The 19,786-nt window shown below is 43.5% G+C and overlaps 2 protein-coding genes across 2 annotated transcripts in view; both read right to left on the minus strand.

Moving 5' to 3' along the window:
• LOC306969139 (GTPase IMAP family member 8-like) overlaps nucleotides 1-19,786 on the minus strand; it is a gene marked incomplete at its 5' end in the record, with an annotated part of 328,162 nt that overhangs the window by 70,699 nt on the left and 237,677 nt on the right. The gene's annotated exons all lie outside the window — the stretch shown is intronic.
• The window catches only part of LOC306973751 (uncharacterized protein), a gene marked incomplete at both ends in the record, with an annotated part of 43,266 nt that continues 30,287 nt past the window's right edge, over nucleotides 6,808-19,786 (minus strand). The window contains 7 exons of the mRNA XM_079570755.1: nucleotides 6,808-6,811; nucleotides 7,132-7,622; nucleotides 7,736-7,816; nucleotides 7,892-7,972; nucleotides 8,049-8,126; nucleotides 8,202-8,261; nucleotides 9,320-9,438. Of these exons, the coding sequence (XP_079426881.1) occupies nucleotides 6,808-6,811; nucleotides 7,132-7,622; nucleotides 7,736-7,816; nucleotides 7,892-7,972; nucleotides 8,049-8,126; nucleotides 8,202-8,261; nucleotides 9,320-9,438 (914 nt within the window). The remainder of the gene's footprint in view (nucleotides 6,812-7,131; nucleotides 7,623-7,735; nucleotides 7,817-7,891; nucleotides 7,973-8,048; nucleotides 8,127-8,201; nucleotides 8,262-9,319; nucleotides 9,439-19,786) is intronic.

Consider the following 19,786-nt stretch of genomic DNA (forward strand, 5'->3'; position numbering starts at 1 on the left):
AGAACCTCCCCCCCAACAGGAGCTAACTGATAAAAATCCCCAACTGCAATAACGCAAACGTTTCCAAATTTAATCTCCTCATCCGTCTGTTTAATTTGACCCAAACGACCGTCAATCCAATCAAACATCCTTTTGTCAACCATCGATATTTCGTCGATTACAACAATTTCAACATCGATGTATCTAGCGCGCAGTGTACTTAACTTTTCCTCTCCGAGCTTACCATACTTTGCTGGAGGATTCGCAGGGATAGAAAACGTTGTATGGATTGTCGCCGCCTCTAAGTTATACGCTGCTATCCCGGTCGGAGCTGTTAATAAAACGCTAATGTTATCGGGACTATGACAAATAGGAGCCAATAAACGCGACGCTTCGTACTGAATAGCCCTAATCAGGTGACTCTTCCCAGTGCCAGCTCCACCTGATATAAATACGTGCAATGGCTCAGGGTTGTTACCGGCAACCTTGTCTAAGCACCATTGCCGTATTTTGTAAAAAATGGACAGCTGTTGCTCATTCAGGCTTCGCACAAGTGCAAGACCCTCTGGACGACTCATAACATTTGTCCTCTCCAAATGACAAATGTCCTCGTTCCTTACAGCTAAGTCAGGGATGGGCTCTTGCTCATGCTCAGAGAGGACCTCCTGCAACATCTCCCTAAACTCCTCCTTCGACTCCAACCTTTCAACTTCCAGCTCTGGGCAGAGATCGGCCCATGCCTCTTCCAAAAGCTCTTCAGAGTTCATTGCCTCTTGGATCTCATCCAGATCCTCAGCCTCCACTTCAAAACGACACCTATTTGCATCAACGATCGCCTTCACCGAATGCACCGACCCGTCACTATAGCGCACTTCCCCATTTTCATAAAAGTCCTTATACGTTTCGTATGGAGCTGGCTTAAGGTCGGCTTCATCGCGATACGGTAAAAATAATTGAAGGATGCTTAGATGGAATAACTCTGAATCTTTTGTCTCTGAAAACCGTGCATACCTAACAATTGCAGGCTTGGTGTTCTGCCGTTTAGCGACAGCACCTAAAGAATTTAGTAAAGGAATAGCCTTTTGACAAGTATCTGTTTGACTAAGTACACGGTATTCAGATACAAAAGAAGCAATACACATATCATTAAAAGTGCTATCGTTTGGCCTACTCTTAAAGCGATCTATAATGTTGGTCATCCAAATATCGTCCGAAGCCGAATCACCATCTAACTGACTGATGGGTTTGCTCAATCTAACAATGTTGTTCCCCGTCGGAATGAATTCCACTTTACGTGAGAATTCCTTAAGGTGCATGTTTGTAACGCGATAAACAGCTTCCTGCGCAGAGACATCACGATTATGCAGATAAACGCGTCCTAACTTTTTCAATGCCTCTTTTGCACTAACATTATCTTTGGAAGCTTCTTTTTGGGCAGCGCCCAAGAGCAAACCCATCTCCCTCTCTGCCTTAGAAATATATGAAATTATATAAACTATGCACGCCCACGCATCTACAACAAACTGAATATCCATATTCGCATCCCAAGCATCCAACAATTTCGCATTATAATTATTAATCCAGACTTCCTTAATCCCCCGCTTTAAAACTACATGAGTGTGACCACCTAAAGCCTGGTACACCATTTCAAACGAGTCCTGTGTTAAACCGGCAGCTGCAAACAATGACTGCACACTATCAATGGGAACATTCTCATCTACAATAGCATCTTTAAGTGCAGTCATAAACGCCACAGCTTCCTCTTTAGGCATAATCGGTTCGCTCTCCGGGTCTACTTTTTTAATAAACGTACGCATGGACGGAGGACGTGGGAAATTAAAGCGACACTTCTTTTTTCCCTTTTTACACGTTTTTGAGTGACGCTTTGAATGCTGCTGCACTGAAGTAACTTTTTCCAATAATTTTGGATCAGAGGGTAATTCACAACTAATGTACTTATCAATAAAGTCAATTACCTCCTCGTCTGTATTAACTCCTAGCTTGGGGGCATCTCTAACCCAATATAGACAGTGGACGTGAGGGCTTCCGCGCTGCTGAAACTCTACACGATAAAAAGAATCTATAATTTCGCCTATCGGGTGAGCCGGGGACTTAAGGAGTTTTTGGAATTTCTGCCACCGCCGATTAAACATACGGGCGACAGTTGTGGGGTGGCGACGCAAAAGATCACATCTGTCTGCCCAATTTAAGTCCTCTACACTCCTGGTACTACCCTCTATTGTTAACAGTGCCTCGAGGACTTCTGGCCAACGCATATCTGCCGAACTAAATGAACAGAACCATGTTGGAATACCGAGCTGGCGCACCATCGCGATTAAGTCTTTGAGTGTGGCTTGCCAGTATGGGGGCGTGCCTCTAATAGGCTTTAAAAAACGATAACCACTATCAAACTGTAATAAATTTTCCAAAGATTCTTCATCTGCAGCAGCATTACCCGAACCCTGACACGCGTGCCCCTTTCGTAAAGCTATGGAGACCTTCGATACAACCTGCTCTACTTCCAACATGTACAGAGCCATGAATAGAAATTTAAGATTGCGCGCGAAACGACCGTCCGCGTGCAATAACCTGTTAATGAAATACCGGCACAAAGTAATACGAACAGGCCTACGGGTGTGAAACGTATTACGCCCAAAGGGGAACTCTTTTGGGAAGCATTTTGCCTCATTTTCCTTATCGGTGAGCAAACTCACTGGACTGTTCCCCTCTGCCGGAGCCAAATTCAGTACACCCTGGAAGTAGTGGTCAAGAGCCTCCTGAGCCATATCTGCAGGCATAAAGAAGGTGTCCTGAAACATACAATGACGCTGACGGTCATGGAGATGCTCATCATCTAAATCTTCATCCTCTCCCTGTGCTGCTTGTCCCTCTCCTTCCCGTCCCTGTGCTGCCTGTCCCTGTGCTTCCTGTCCCTGTCCCCCCTGTCCCTCTCCCGCCTGTCCCTCTCCCGCCTGTCCCTCTCCCGCCTGTCCCTTCGCCTGTCCCTTTGCTGCTCGTCCCTTCGCTGCGCGCCCCTTCGTCGGCCGCCCCTTCGGTCGCCCCTTCGTCGGTCGCCCCTTCGTCCCCTGTGCAGCCCCCATCTGCCTCTGCGTTGCCTGTCCCTGCGCTGCCTGTCCCTGCGCTGCCTGTCCCTGCGTTGCCTGTCCCTGCGTTGCCTGTCCCTGCGTTGCCTGTCCCTGCGTTGCCTGTCCCTGCGTTGCCTGTCCCTGCGTTGCCTGTCCCTGCGTTGCCTGTCCCTGCGTTGCCTGTCCCTGCGTTGCCTGTCCCTGTGCAGCCCCCATCTGCCCCTGCGTTACCTGTCCCTGCACCGCCTGTCCCTGCACCGCCTGTCCCTGCACCGCCTGTCCCTGCACCGCCTGTCCCTGCACCGCCTGTCCCTGCACCGCCTGTCCCTGCACCGCCTGTCCCTGCACCGCCTGTTCCATCGGTGTCGTCCCCGTATCTATAGCTTCCTCTTCCTGCCTCACGAACTCATTAACCCACTCTTCATCAAACTCTATGTCTAAATAATGCTGGTTGTTTGCTTTAAGAAAGGCTATTGCGCTCTTTATCCGACCCGTGTCGACGTATTGATATTCATAATGGCCTTTGTAAGTAAGTTTACGCTTTAATTTCACAGGTAATAACCATCCGTCCATGCTACGACGCGGTAACAGCTTAGTGGTGTCAATAATATTGGATGGCACACATGTGGCCGGACCGTGAGTCCCCCCTTGACCCCCTTTAGGTAAAGCGTACATCTGCATAAACACTATATTGAGCGCCACTAAATGCTGTTCGACTGTGTTCAAACACGCGAGTTCAGGAGGAATATCATCTAATTGTAAATTGTTTATTGAGCATTCAGCCGGCATTTGACCCTTTTTAAGTTTGGAGTTACAAGTGTAGCAGATCCACAAACTCCCTCTACAATCAGACAGCGGACACGGTGACGGACAACTCTTACTGCACGTATGTAAATAGGCATCTGAGATACAGGCCTCAGCAACAGCAGCACATTTAGGATCAGCCATAAAATCATCCTTTCTACAAGGTAAGACCTGGTTGATAAATAATAATTTAAAGCACACGCAACAAATGTGTTCAGGACCGTGTTCAACTTCCCGCCAAAAGCGTTCCTTAACCAAATCAAAATTATCGGCCAATTGTTGCTTAATTTGCCTTTTACGATTTCTGTAAGCAACGCGAGTTTGAGCTTTGTATTGCTCATCTTTGTGGTATTTCACTTTACTATAGGTTTTTGCTTTCTGCCTATGTTTGGGACTATCTTTGTACTTCTGTTTACTGGCGGCCCTGACATCGTGTTTGTGCTTTAAGTTATCTTCATACTTTTTAATGCTAGCTGCCTTTTTCTTTTGTCTATACTCTGTATTAGCACTATATTTATGTTTATTTGCTGCCTTGATTGCCACTTTCCTTTTCTCTCTATAATCTACATTGTCTCTATATTTAAGATTGACTGCAGCACTGCTTGCAGCCTTCTTTTCCTCTTTATAAAATACATTCTCTCTATATTTAAGATTGACTGCAGCACTGCTTGCAGACTTTTTTTGTTCTCTATAATCTACATGGTCTCTATATTTAAGATTGACTGCAGCCTTCTTTGCCTGTCTATAATCTACATCTTCTCTATATTTAACTTTGTCTGCAGCCTTCTTTCCCTGTCTATAATCTACATCTTCTCTATATTTAACTTTTTCTGCAGCCTTCTTTCCCTGTCTGTAATCTACATCATCTCTATATTTAAGGTTGACTGCAGCTCTATTTGCAGCCTTCTTTCCCTGTCTATAATCTACATCATCTCTATATTTAAGTTTGTCTGCAGTCTTCTTTCCCTGTCTATAATCTACATCGTCTCTATATTTAAGTTTGTCCGCGGCCTTCTTTCCCTGTCTATAATCTGCATTTTCCCTATATCTACTTCTCAATGTTTCACGCAGTCTATCTTTAATTTTGGCATATTTGCTTTTTAAATGTTTATGCTTTTTGTTTTGAATGTACTTGGATAATTTACTGTGTTGTACATTCGTTTCAGTGTTTGGACTAACCACTGATTGGGCATCTACCTGTCTAGACCTAGTGTTGTAACCCATAACAATAGAACTATTAATTTGGCAGCTTCCGTAACAACTATGGGTCACAGGGTTTTTAACGCAAGTTACATTTTCATAATGAATATTGTTAATATTTTCTAGGTAGATGCCGCTGGTTGACAAAGGCCTGGTAGTACAACCATATTTAAGCCAACGTCCACTCAAAAACGTATATATATCTACACATAAAAGATCTGCTGTTGCTTGGATCTCTATCTCAGTGGCCCACGTGTTAACTCTATGCATATTACTATCGTTAATATACTGGGCCACAGAAGAGCAGCCATCGCGCAAAAGACTATTGTATTTTGATGCATTACTTTTAAGATGTTTAACGACCGCAAGTCTAAGTTTCCTATGATGTTTCTGTGTGCCACTAACAGCCTGCGAGATCGAGCGAAAGAAACAGTTACCGTCGGCAACGATTTTATCATTTGTACACGGCACATCTAACTTTAACGATCTCAAAGGATCTATTGTTTCTGGTTCTGCTACAGCGAGTCTCTCATAGTCAATGTTTAGGTTCTTACACAGTGCCCTACAAACATTCTCCTGAAGAGGAATAAAATCAAGAGCATCATCTGTGGCACCGGTACAAACAACATCCCAATCAACATCACATTCACGATCAAGCTTTGTCTTTTTAGGTGTGTGTGTGTGTTTGGGAACAGACGACTTTGCTTTAACTGAGCTTTTACGCTTCGGCTTTTGGTCAGAAGTGTCAAGCTTCGGAGGGGAAATGACCTCAGACGCTTCACATTTCAAACTAACCACCACGACAACAACACCCGTGATCTCAAACAACTTATAGTCAAGTCCATAACACTCAGCTAACGCGCAAAAATGAGCATACACTTCATCCAGGCTGCTAAAGTAAACAACAACACTTTTACCATCAGGGTCAACCATCCCAGTCGCACTACGACTGTGTGAGTCCACCACCGCGTATTTACCGCTGTCTTTAATGACTGCACAAGTGTTGCCACACATCGTCAGTAGACATGCATCATAGTGTGCCAACATCTCTCCTAAACCACCATCTAAGGTGACCCAAGAACCAGAAACAATAAACTCATGCTCCACTACATTTGCAGCCCCAGCAACCGGCCGACTGAACTCAAACTCAAACGGTTGACCATCAATAACTGACTCTTTGGGCAAGTCAGAAGGTAGTAAGTTATCATTCCCATTAATCAGGTCGTTACCCCGAAGCTCTGTGTAAATAGCATCACCAATCACTAAAGTCCTGTCTAAATCCTTTTGCTGCCATGTAAACACACTGGACACAGTGTGCCTAGCTAATGCCACCAGAGCTATGGCTGCACACTGCACCCCTCCATACGGGAACCTGCTATCAGCCTGATGAAAACTACCCCTAACACAACTCGGAATATCAACAGGAACGCTATCCTCCATAACTACATCAGCACACGCTACAACAGGACTATCAACTGGAACACTATCCTCCATAACTATATCAGCACACACAACATCCAAATCAACATCACAATCACGATCACGTTTCACCCTCTTACTTGTGTGTGTGCGTTTGGGAACAGATGACTTACCTTTAACTAACCTTTTACGCTTTGGCCTTTGGTCAGAAGTGTCAAGCGTCTGAGGCAAAATGACCTCAGACGCTTGACACTTCAAACCAACAACCACGACAACAACGCCTGTCATCTCAAACAATTTATATTCAACTTCATAACAGTCAGCTAACGCGCAAAAATGAGCATACACCTCATCCAGGCTGCTAAAGTAAAGTACAACGCTTTTACCATCAGGGTCAACCATCCCAGTCGCACTACGACTGTGTGAGTCCACCACCGCGTATCTACCGCTGTCTTTAATGACTGCACAAGTGTTGCCACACATCGTCAGTAGACATGAATCATAGTGTGCCAACATCTCTCTTAAACCACCATCTAAGGTCACACAGGTACCGGAAACAATCAGCTCACTCTCTAGTACATTTGCAGCCCCAGCGACCGGCTGACTGAACTCAAACTCAAACGGTTGACCATCAATAACTGACTCTTTGGGCAAGTCAGAAGCTAGTAAGAGCTCGTGCCCATGAGTCAGGTCGTTATCCCTAAGCTCTGTGTAAACAGCATCACCAATCACTAAAGTCCTGTCTAAATCCTTTTGCTGCCATGTAAACACACTGGACACAGTGTGCCTAGCTAATGCCACCAGAGCTATGGCTGCACACTGAGCCCCTCCATACGGGAACCTGTTATCAGCCTGATGAAAACTACCCCTAACACAACTCGGAATACGAACTGGAACACTATCCTCCATAACTATATCAGCACACGCTACAGGACTATCAACCTCCATCTCTACATCGCTACCACCAAACGTGATAAGGCTGTCACTATCACTAACATCTATGTCAGACTGTGCACAACAAATACAAGACTTATCTGGGTCCCTGGCGTCAGAAGTGCTCTCCCCGTGGACAGCTGGTGGACTGCTGCGGCGTGGAGAAGGCTGACTGGCTGAAGAGGGGCTGGTCCTCTTCATCTGCAAGTCCCAAAGAAAACACATAACCATTAGACATCTCTCAAACTAAAGCGTATCTCACTCTGTTCAGTGTAGCTGCTTTTGAAAATGATGCATAAAAATCATCATCTCACCTGGTCCACGAAGACCACTGGGGCGTCAGGGGAACTGGTGAGTGATGCTCCTGGAATCACCCCCACATCCACAAACTGCAGCTGCAAAAAGAATAACGGGTTAGATGCTATTCTGTAACAGATCATAGAACGTCAATTAATAAAAAGTACACACACCTCGTCCTCCAGGAAGCCGTCCAGGATGACCACGCTGGTAGGTGACGTTCCTGGTGTCACCTCCACGACAGCTGCCGCCACCTAGAGGACAACATTTGTTAATAATCAAAGAAGTTACAATGTAAAAACTTATTCAGCCACTTTAAACGACACTGACCTGGTCCTCCTCCATAGTAGACACGGAGCTGGCAGATGAGCCGGGTCTCACCGCCACAACCTCTTGTGCTGCCCGCGCCTACAATAAACAAAATAACAAATATGCATTAATTTCTTTAGAATGTATAAAGAGCACAGCCTTAAAAACACCTACCTGCCGCGTGGGCTGGCGTCTCTTTGGGGCAGCACGCTTGCGACGCCTCGTCCGAGACGTCTGCAAAAAAAAGACGTGTTATTTCACCAGCTCAGAAATCATGATTAAACAACAACATTTCACACAAGATCTGATACTTACCTTCTTTCCCGAAGGAAAGGAGCCGATGCCCTGGCCACAGCCGCCGTGAGATGGAGAGAAGCGCTCCATCTCCACCAGCATGGCAGGGCTGAACAGGCAAGGCGACAAGGGAAAGGAGAACACGTTCTCCACCTCAAAACAAAGGAAACAGACAGTTTAGTCACAGCACTCACAATCTAACCATAGCTTTATAGAGTAGAACACTAACCTCCTGCGCCTGCAGCAGTCCCTTGGGGCTCACGGGGGAGACCCCAGACTGAGTGACAGAGATAAACACAAAGCAGTCAGTATAATGCAACTTCAGTTAACAATGCTTTAACAAAACAGGAACAGTATCTCACCTTGCTGCCCCGTCGAACCTCGGTCCACTCAGGAGGGGGTGGAGGTGGCACGGGCGGCGGCTCGGGCACCTCCACTCTTGGGGAAACCCTCCTGGTGACCGGGCGGGGCGGGGGAGGAGACACCGGCGCAACAGCGGCAGCGTCATCCAGCTCCAGCTGCATGTAGCACGCCTGCCACAGCAGCTGGACGAGGATGGGCATGCCAAAGTCGTCGCTCAGGTGAGTCTGAAACACATAATTCACCCACGTTAAATAAAACAACAGTCATTAAAATGGTCAACTTTAAAGAGAGAGACTGTACTTACACCATCCCTGGCCCACAGATGCCCTTTGCTCCGGGGAAACTTGTGTGCTACACGGAAGTAGCGGATCCCTAAAACAGATGTTAGCAACAAAAAGAACATGTTAAAGTATGCGCCACTCTAAGGAAAATAGTGATGACAGTTGCATTTTTTATACATACCCATGCCAACAGCGATGCGGTGGTACGCCTGCCGAAGGAGGGTCTGAATCTCCACCCCAGCGCTAAGCCGAGGTGGAAAATCCACGACACACACCTACGAACACAAAATTACAATTTAGACAAGTTAAATACAATAATGAAGTACTCAGACCTCATAGAAGTGAAGTACACACCTTGGGCCAGCGTCCACAGACGTAGGCCAGGAGCTGGCCGAACTCCCTCGCAGCCTGGTCCAACGTCCGGCACGTCGTCAGTCCGTTGCAGGGTGCCATCAGAACGACAAGAGCTGGCTCTGACAACAAGAGAAGGGTCAGAGGTCAAACGTGCTGAACTATATGAGACAAAGTAAAAAAAAAAAAAAAAAAAAAAAATTTTTTTTTTTTTTTTAAAGTCAAAAATGTTGCTAGTACAACTGTACCCACCTCGGGGCAGGGTGGTCCCAGCCAGCTCCCTGTGGATGTGCGAGGGTCCACCACCAGGCGTCGCGCTGAAGCCGAAGGAATAGTGCCCCTCCTGCATCGGCACGTGCTGGTCCACGATGGCTCGCAGATGGGAGTTCCCGACAAGCAGAATGAACTAAGACCAAAAAAGAAACAATCTGTATTTAGTGATTGTCAGCACATCAAAAGTCACACATTTATTTCCTTCTCAAACTCATGAACTTGCCTTCTTGTCGGGAGACTCCTGCGGGAGCACCAGCCGGTGCTGCTTCCCGGACACTCCAGTGGGCCAAACCTGGGGACGGTGTCGGTAGCCGGGTCCACGGGCTTCAAAGACAAGAGAAATCATTGTAATATCAAACAGAATTAAAAAGGAGGTGGAAGTATTCTGAAATCCACTTACGTTCCTCGACGGAGGGCCAAAGAGGAGAGGGATCGAGCTCCTCCTCAGGAACAGCCGACTGCCCCGGGAGCAGCTCGACGGGAACAGCGGACTGCCCCGCGAGCTCCTCCTCGTGAACAGCCGACTGCCCCGGGAGCAGCTCGACGGGACCAGACGACTCCCCCAGGAGCAGCTCGACGGGAACAGGGGACTGCCCCGCGAGCTCCTCCTCGGGAAGAGCGGACTGCCCCGCAAGCAGCTCGTCAGGTACAGCGCACTGCCCCGGGAGCAGCTCGACGGGAACAGAAGACTGCCCCGCGAGCTCCTCCTCAGGAACAACGCACTGCCCCGCGAGCTGCTTCTCCCTCCTCCTCTTGGCCGCAAGGGATCGCCTGGACCCCTTGCCGCGCGGCATCTGAAATACAAAAGTGGAATGAGTAAACAACACAATGGTCAAACAATCAAACCGAAGTAGCCATGTCTTAAACTAAAGTCAGACGCATAGAGAAACAACACTTCATATCATCCTAGCCTCAGTCTTGTGATGGTGCTGTAGAAGGTACTGACCTCATTCTGGCATCAATGGACTGAGGCAGAGACGACCACAGCATGGACTGGTATGACTCAGTCCACACTGTCAACAGCTAAAGATTTAATTCAGGTTTAATGTGAAACAACTTCTGTCCTCAGTGTCCTCACAGACAGGACCAGACATGGACCAAGCCAGAACCAGCAAAACCAAAACCACATGATCCTAGATGTATCTAGTTTAACACCAAATATAGCCTAAAGTGAGATTTAGTCAACCTGCCAGACACACACAATACATTTCCAAATCTGACAACAGAAAACGCTCCACTTCCCAAATTTTCACCAAAGAGTAACAAAAGAAAGACCTTATCCCAAGCAGTACTAAGCCACTATCTCAGTTGTACCAAGAAGACAGTCATTTACGGCCCGTTTCATCAAAACATTCCACATAACATAAGCAACTAAAAACTATTAACTCAAAATAGTCAAATGATCTAAACTGTAGAATTCATCTGAACTGTAGAATTCATCATTAGTGGGACCCATCAGGTATAAGGCAATACACAAAAAAGACGTACACAAGACACAAAGCCACACCAAGTCTGCACCAACAGTGTTATCATCACTACATTAAAACATGCCACTGCTCCACAACAAGAAAGAACCAACAGGTCTAATATATTGGCTTTAAACTGACAATTTTGGATGCTACAAATATGTTCCGAAAGTTAGGAATGAGTTTGGCCCACAAACAACATTTTAATTTAGTGATTTCCTTTTCTGTGTTTGCAATCAACAAAGTCACATAGGGCCTTTCAACACAGGGCAGCTCCTCCTCCTACCACAGACATGTCACAAATACAAACCCTGCATCAGGTCTGAAACAGTACCACTCTGAGGCTGAACCCTAAGCCAGACCAGAACACTACAGTAAAGTTCACATGAATCAAGAAAACAGCCGCTGTCAAACACAAGGTCAAATACCCACAATTATCAACTATTTTCTCCACATAAAAGTTGCATAATGCAGCTTTAAGTGAGACACAAGGACATTAACAAACAGAACGAGAAACAAACCTTAAACTGAAACATCCGCACCAAGCTTGGACCAGAATGCAAACTCTATACAAAACATGTAGACAGTTCCACCAGGAACAGAACTCATTTAGATTAAATCTTAGAGGAATCTATCAAGTTAAAATGAGCTTAAAATGAAAACAATTAATCAAATCAACAAGACACAGAACCAAACCAAGTCTGCACCAAAACAAACATGAATACGCGACACAATGAAACTGTTCCACAACATGAATGATGAGAAATCATGAACCAAAACATCTGAGACAAAATGGCCGCTCTCTATCACACAGACGTGCTGTCACTACAATACACACTACATCAGGTCTGAATGAGCACCATACTGAGGCTGAACCTTCAGCCATGCCAACACTCTTGTTCTTAACACACGCTCTCACAGCATCTATCCAAACATCAAACAATAAAACAGAATGACCTGCAATACACACAATGGCCACCCAGAGCACTGCACTTCAGGGTCAAGGTCAAATACACACAAATATAAACTCTTTTTCCACATGAAAGTTACATAATGCAGCTTTAAGACACAAGGACATTAACAAACCTTACACTGAAACAAAATCCGCCCTAAGCTTGGACCAGAACTCCACAAACTACAAACAAACCATGTAAACAGAGTCCTCCCAAGAACAGAACTCATTTAGATTAAATCTAAAATATGAACAATGCACTTTTAAGTAAGACACAAGGACATTAACAAAGAGAAAGAACCAAACATTACATCCTCTTACATGACACGCTCTCACATGTACCAGAACACGACATCAGGTCTGAACCAGAACCTGCGTACTACAGCACTACAGTAAAGTTCACATGACACAAGAAAACAGAGCCACTGTCAAATACAAGGTCAAATATCTACAAATATCAACTCTTTCCACATAAAAGTTACATAATGCAGCTTTAAAGCAGTACTAAGTAACTCTTCCCCCTAGAGGCCATAAGCGCAACTGCAGGTGTAGTAGAAAGTTACGATTTTTTTACTTATTAATTGTCTTGGAGAGTAAATACTACGCCAACAGGAAAGGCGAAGGGAGAGAGGGTTACAGTGCATCCAATTATACAATGGAAATATTTTTTTTCACTCAAACTTTGCTGTAAATACTGTTTAAAGTGACGTTAGCCCGCAGTTAGCTTTGCCCGTTAGCATGTTAGCTTCTTCTTCGTGATTTCATTAGTGTGTATTGCTTTCTCCGCACCGGTGGCAGTCAAGTTGCAAACATGGTTTTCTGTCCAGAGACACCAGGGGGAGATGAAAGACCCTCCAATCATCCCATAAACACTTCTATTACCCGCACAGGGACTACGAAAAGGATTTATTAAGGTAAACACGTTACTTAGTACTGCTTTAAGTAAGACACAGGGACAATAACAAACAGAACGAGAAACAAACCTTAAACTGAAACAACATCCGCACCAAGCTTGGACCAGATATCTACAAACTCTACACAAAACATGTAAACAGTCCCACCAGGAACAGAACTCATTTAGATTAAATTCTTAGAGGAATCTATCAAGTTAGCTTGAAATGAAAACAAATAAATCAAATCAACAAGACACAGAACCAAACCAAGTCTGCACCAAAACAAACATGAATACACGACACAATGAAACTGTTCAATAAAAGATGAGAAATCATGATCCAAAACAACAGAGACAAAATGGCCGCTCTCTATCACACAGACGTGCTGTCACAACGATACACACTACATCAGGTCTGAACGAGCACCATACTGAGGCTGAACCTTCAGCCATGCCAACACTCCTGTTCTTAACACACGCTCTCACAGCATCTATCCAAACATCACACAATAAAACAGAATGACCTGCAATACACACAATGGCCACCCAGAGCACTGCACTTCAGAGAATATGTACTCCTGTTCATCACAAGCAATCTCACAACAGAGAACCAGAAAAAAGCAAACAAATAGGTGCCAACTGTATCAAAACTGGACATTTTCACACAACACTACAGGCTACACCAACAAGACTTGTTCCCCACAAACAGTTAAGCTACTAGAACAAAATAGTTTTAAATGATGATTTATTTGTGAAGTGTCACAGTCGAGCCAACAAGTCTAATGCAAACACATTAGCAGTAGCATATCTGACACAAAATGGCGGCTGTCCTTAAACACACAGAACATCGTCCCTCCTCTCACAAGTACAAACCCTACATCAGGTCTGAACCAGTACCAGAACACTACAGTAATGTTGACATGAATCAATATAACATTACATTTATAGGTAGCACTTTATTTCACACTACCACTGATACATTGTACCTGCCACATTTAGTACAGTGTAATCTGCTCTGTAACCATGTGTTCTATGTAACCATGTGTTATTACACACCCATTTATATTCACATCATACAATAAAACCGCCTGAGCAACTGTACTGCAAGACACAAAATGGCTGCCTATTACAGTTTTGTTCTTTTAGCAAGACAGACGGTTTAGCTGATCTGCTTCACTAGTTTCGATCGCTTCCTGTGATCTTCCTCATCTTCCTCCTTCCAGAGGAAGATCACAGGAAGTGATCAAAACTAGTGAAGCAGATCAGCTAAACCTTCTGTCTTACTAAAATAACAAAACTGTAATAGACTTAACCTAACAAGACAGTATGAACCTTTTACAAAGACAAAATGGCCACCCACAGCACTGCACTTCAGGGTCAAGGTCAAATACCCACAAATATCAACTATTTTCTCCACATAAAAGTTGCATAATGCAGCTTTAAGTGAGACACAAGGACATTAAGAAACAGAACGAGAAACAAACCTTAAACTGAAACATCCGCACCAAGCTTGGACCAGAATGCAAACTATACAAAACATGTAAACAGTCCCACCAGGAACAGAAATCATTAAGATTAAATCTTAGAGGAATCTATCAAGTTAGCTTAAAATGAAAACAAATAAATCAAATCAACAAGACACAGAACAAAACCAAGTCTGCACCAAAAACAAACATGAATACGCGACACAATGAAACTGTTCCACAACATGAAAGATGAGAAATCATGAACCAAAACATCTGAGACAAAATGGCCGCTCTCTATCACACAGATGTGCTGTCACAACGATAAACACTACATCAGGTCTGAACGAGCACCATACTGAGGCTGAACCTTCAGCCATGCCAACACTCCTGTTCTTAACACACGCTCTCACAGCATCTATCCAAACATCACACAATAAAACAGAATGACCTGCAATACACACAATGGCCACCCAGAGCACTGCACTTCAGAGAATATGTACTCCTGTTCATCACAAGCAATCTCACAACAGAGAACCAGAAAAAGCAAACAAATAGGTGCTAACTGTTCAAAACTGGACGTTTCATCCAATGCGAAGAGGCAAAACCAAGCACAAAGACTTCTTCACAACAGTTTTAAATGATGATTTACTTGTGAGGTGTCAGAGTAAAAACAGATCAAATGTGTGTATTTGACCTTGTAGTGACCCAGCGGCTGTATATGAGTGGTCAACATGGCACCTTTACTTTCCACCACAGTGGTCTTTAAAACACTCCTGGATCAATTGTTAAGTAGGTTCCCTCCTGACCGCCAGAGGCGGTGCTGTAAGCACTGACAGAGAAGCTCTGGCGGTCATCCGGGATTCATAGAACCGTAGTTACATACGTAACGTTCGTTCTATTTCATCCCTCCTGACCGCCAGAGCTTCTCGGTCAGTGCTTACAGCACCGCCTCTGGCGGTCATCCGGGATTCATAGAACCGTAGTTACATACGTAACTTTCGTTTTCTGATGAGGCTCAGTCAGCAGTGAAAACCTTTTAAACAATTGATCCTAGAGCATCCTAGAGACCACTGTGATGGAAAGTAAAGGCACCATGCTGACCACTCATACACCCACTGGGTTACTACAAGGTCAAATACCCACAAATATAAACTATTTTTCCACATAAAAGTTACATAATGCAGCTTTAAGACACAAGGACATTAACAAACCTTACACTGAAACAACATCCGCACTAAGCTTGGACCAGAACTCAACAAACTACAAACAAACCATGTAAACAGAGTCCTCCCAAGAACAGAACTCATTTAGATTAAATCTAAAATATGAACAATGCACTTTTAAGACACAAGGACATAAACAAACAAAGAGAACCAAACATTATATCCTCTTACACGCTTTCACAAGTACCAGAACACTACAGGAAAGTTCACATGAATCAATACAACAAAACCACTGTCCTGTGAGTCACAACATGGTCACAGCACCACAGAAACAACAGTAAACATAATGCCTTTTTAAAATACAAAGCCTTAGAACTACTCCTGTTCATCACACACAATCTCACACAGAGAACCAGAGCAAAATACTATACTGAGGCTAACTGTCTAAAAGTGGTCATAGACAGATTATAATTAAATGCAGGTAAGGTAAACAGGCAAAGATGGACAGACCATCACTTTAAAGTCACACAGTGGGAACATTTCAGATTATATGAGCAACTAAAAACTATTGTTAATTTAAAACATACACAAACAGATCAGGACTAAACAAGAACCAGAACTCTGCATGGCCTACACAAACAATAAGACCCACCAGGGTCAGACTTCATTGTGAATAGAAGACCTGCCATATTAAAATGATCCACAAAACACAGAACTAAACCAAGTCTTCAACAAGACTGTCATCATCACTGCATGAACATTCACATGACTTGGTAAAACAGCAGCTGCACAACATTTAAGATGTTTAAATCATGAACTAAAACATCTAATGCAAACACAGCTCAGCACAGACGTGTTCAAACATGAACACGTGTGAAACCTAACCTTAGTCAGAACATTACATTTATATCATCACACACGCTGTCACAGCATTTATCCTCACTTCACACAATAAAACAGAATGACCTGCAATACACACAATGACCACCCAGAGCACTGCGCTTCAGAGAATATGTACTCCTGTTCATCACAAGCAATCTCACAACAGAGAACCAGAAAAAAGCAAACAAATAGATGCCAACTGTGTCAAAACTGGACATTTTCACACAACACTACAGGCTACACCAACAAAGACTTGTTCCCCACAAACAGTTAAGCTACTAGAACAAAATAGTTTTAAATGATGATTTATTTGTGAAGTGTCAAAGTCGAGCCAACAAGTCTAATGCAAACACATTAGCAGTAGCATATCTGACACAAAATGGCGGCTGTCCTTAAACACACAGAACATCGTCCCTCCTCTCACAAGTACAAACCCTACATCAGGTCTGAACCTGTACCAGAACACTACAGTAATGTTGACATGAATCACTATAACAGTACATTTATAGGTAACACTTTATTTTTACACTACCACTGATACATTGTACCTGCCACATTTAGTACAGTGTAATCTGCTCTGTAACCATGTGTTATGGTTACATAGAACATTACATTGTACTAAATGTGGCAGGTACAAAGTAATCAAGGGTAATGTAAAATAAAGTGTTACCCATGTATATTCACATTGCAATAAAACCGCCTGAGCAACTGTCCTGCAGACACAAAATGGCTGCCTATTACAGTTTTGTTCCTTTAGTAACACAGAAGGTTTAGTTTACCTCCTTCACTAGTTTCGATCGCTCCTGTGATCTTCTTCATCTCCCTCCTTCCAGAGGAAGATCACAGGAAGTGATTGAAACTAGTGAAGCAGGTAAACTAAACCTTCTGTATTACTAAAAGAACAAAACTGGAATAGACTTAACCTAACAAGACAGTATGAACCTTTTACAAAGACGAAATGGCTGCCCACAGCACTGCACTTCAGATATTATAATATAAACACCTGTACATCACACACGCTACCACAGCAGAGAGTCAGCAAAAAACACCACCACACAGAGGCTAACTGTGCTCCAAATTTCACCCAATGCAAACAGGCAAAACCAAGAACAAAGACTTCTTCACAACAGTTTTAAATGATGATTTACTTGTGAGGTGTCAGAGTAAAAACAGATCAAATGTGTGTATTTGACCTTGTAGTGACCCAGCGGTTGTATATGAGTGGTCAACATGGCACCTTTACTTTCCATCACAGTGGTCTTTAAAACACTCCTAAAAGTTACACAATGAAGCTTTAAGTAAAACACAAGGACATTAACAGAACGAGAAACTAGCCTGAGATGTACAGACCATCACTTTAAAGCCACACAGTGGGAACATTCCAGATTATATGAGCAACTGAAAACTATTGCCAATTTCAAACATTCACAAACAGATCAGATAAGCAATTGCAAAAAGCGGACTAATCAGAAATACACGATGCAACTTAAAACACAAAACACCAACTCAATCTTAACCTAGAACATCAGAACTAAAGCAGAAATCTTCATAGAGAACATGTGCAATAAATCTGAATGTTCCACATCATGAAAGACGACAAGTCATGAACCAACAGGTCGACAGCATTGGCTGCAATAACAAACAGAGGAGCAGCATCCTCCCCCTCACAGCAGGTCTGAACCATAACCTTAGTCAGAACATTACACAATTACATTACATTACCTTCACATCACACAATAAAACAGCCTCATCACACACGCTCTCACAGCAGAGAAACACAAAAAAACACATCACCACAGAGGATCTAACTGTTAATAACTGGACCATTTCACCTAATGCAAACAAGAAATAAGAGTGTTCCTCACTAACAAAACAATTCAACTTCAATAAGATAGTGATTTGAAAAGGATAGAAAAGCCAACTTAATCTCCATAAAATCAGTTTTTAAAAAAACATGCTATTTTGTTTAAGAAACATTAGGTGTTAAGTGACACTATAAAACTGTTCCAAAACATATTTACAACATGACGAATGAAAAAAGATGAACCAGCAGGTCTAATGCAAACACAGTCCCAGAATCAAAATGGCGGCTCTCCATCACACAGACACCTCTCACGAGGAGGAACATTAGGTCTGAACCAGTACCACACTGAGACACGACCATGAGCCAGGTCAGAACACGACAGTAAAGATCACATGAATCAAGAAAACAGAGCCACTGTCAAATACAAGGTCAAATACCCACAAATATCAACTCTTTTCTCCACATAAAAGTTGCATAACGCAGCTTGTAAGACACAAGGACATTAACAAACAGAATGAGAAACAAACCTTAAACTGAAACATCTGCACCAAGCTTGGACCAGAATGCAAACTATACAAAACATGTAGACAGTTCCACCAGGAACAGAACTCATTTAGATTAAATCTTAGAGGCATCTATCAAGTTAAAATTAGCTTAAAATGACAACAATTAATCAAATCAACAAGACACAGAACCAAACCAAGTCTGCACCAAAACAAACATGAATACGCGACACAATGAAACTGTTCCACAACATGAAAGATGAGAAATCATGAACCAAAACATCTGAGACAAAATGGCCGCTCTCTATCACACAGACGTGCTGTCACAACGATAAACACTACATCAGGTCTGAACGAGCACCATACTGAGGCTGAACCTTCAGTCATGCCAACACTCTTGTTCTTAACACACGCTCTCACAGCATCTATCCAAACATCACACAATAAAACAGAATGACCTGCAATACACACAATGGCCACCCAGAGCACTGCACTTCAGAGAATATGTACTCCTGTTCATCACAAGCAATCTCACAACAGAGAACCAGAAAAAGCAAACAAATAGGTGCTAACTGTTCAAAACTGGACATTTCATCCAATGCGAACAGGCAAAACCAAGCACAAAGACTTCTTCACAACAGTTTTAAATGATGATTTACTTGTGAGGTGTCAGAGTAAAAACAGATCAAATGTGTGTATTTGACCTTGTAGTGACCCAGCGGCTGTATATGAGTGGTCAACATGGCACCTTTACTTTCCACCACAGTGGTCTTTAAAACACTCCTGGATCAATTGTTAAGTAGGTTCCCTCCTGACCGCCAGAGGCGGTGCTGTAAGCACTGACAGAGAAGCTCTGGCGGTCATCCGGGATTCATAGAACCGTAGTTACATACGTAACTTTCGTTTTCTGATGAGGCTCAGTCAGCAGTGAAAACCTTTTAAAACAATTGATCCTGGAGCATCCTAGAGACCACTGTGATGGAAAGTAAAGGCACCATGCTGACCACTCATACACCCACTGGGTTACTACAAGGTCAAATACCCACAAATATAAACTATTTTTCCACAT

The sequence above is a fragment of the Gobius niger genome, assembly GCF_951799975.1.
Source record: "Gobius niger genome assembly, chromosome: 1".
NCBI lineage: Eukaryota > Metazoa > Chordata > Actinopteri > Gobiiformes > Gobiidae > Gobius > Gobius niger.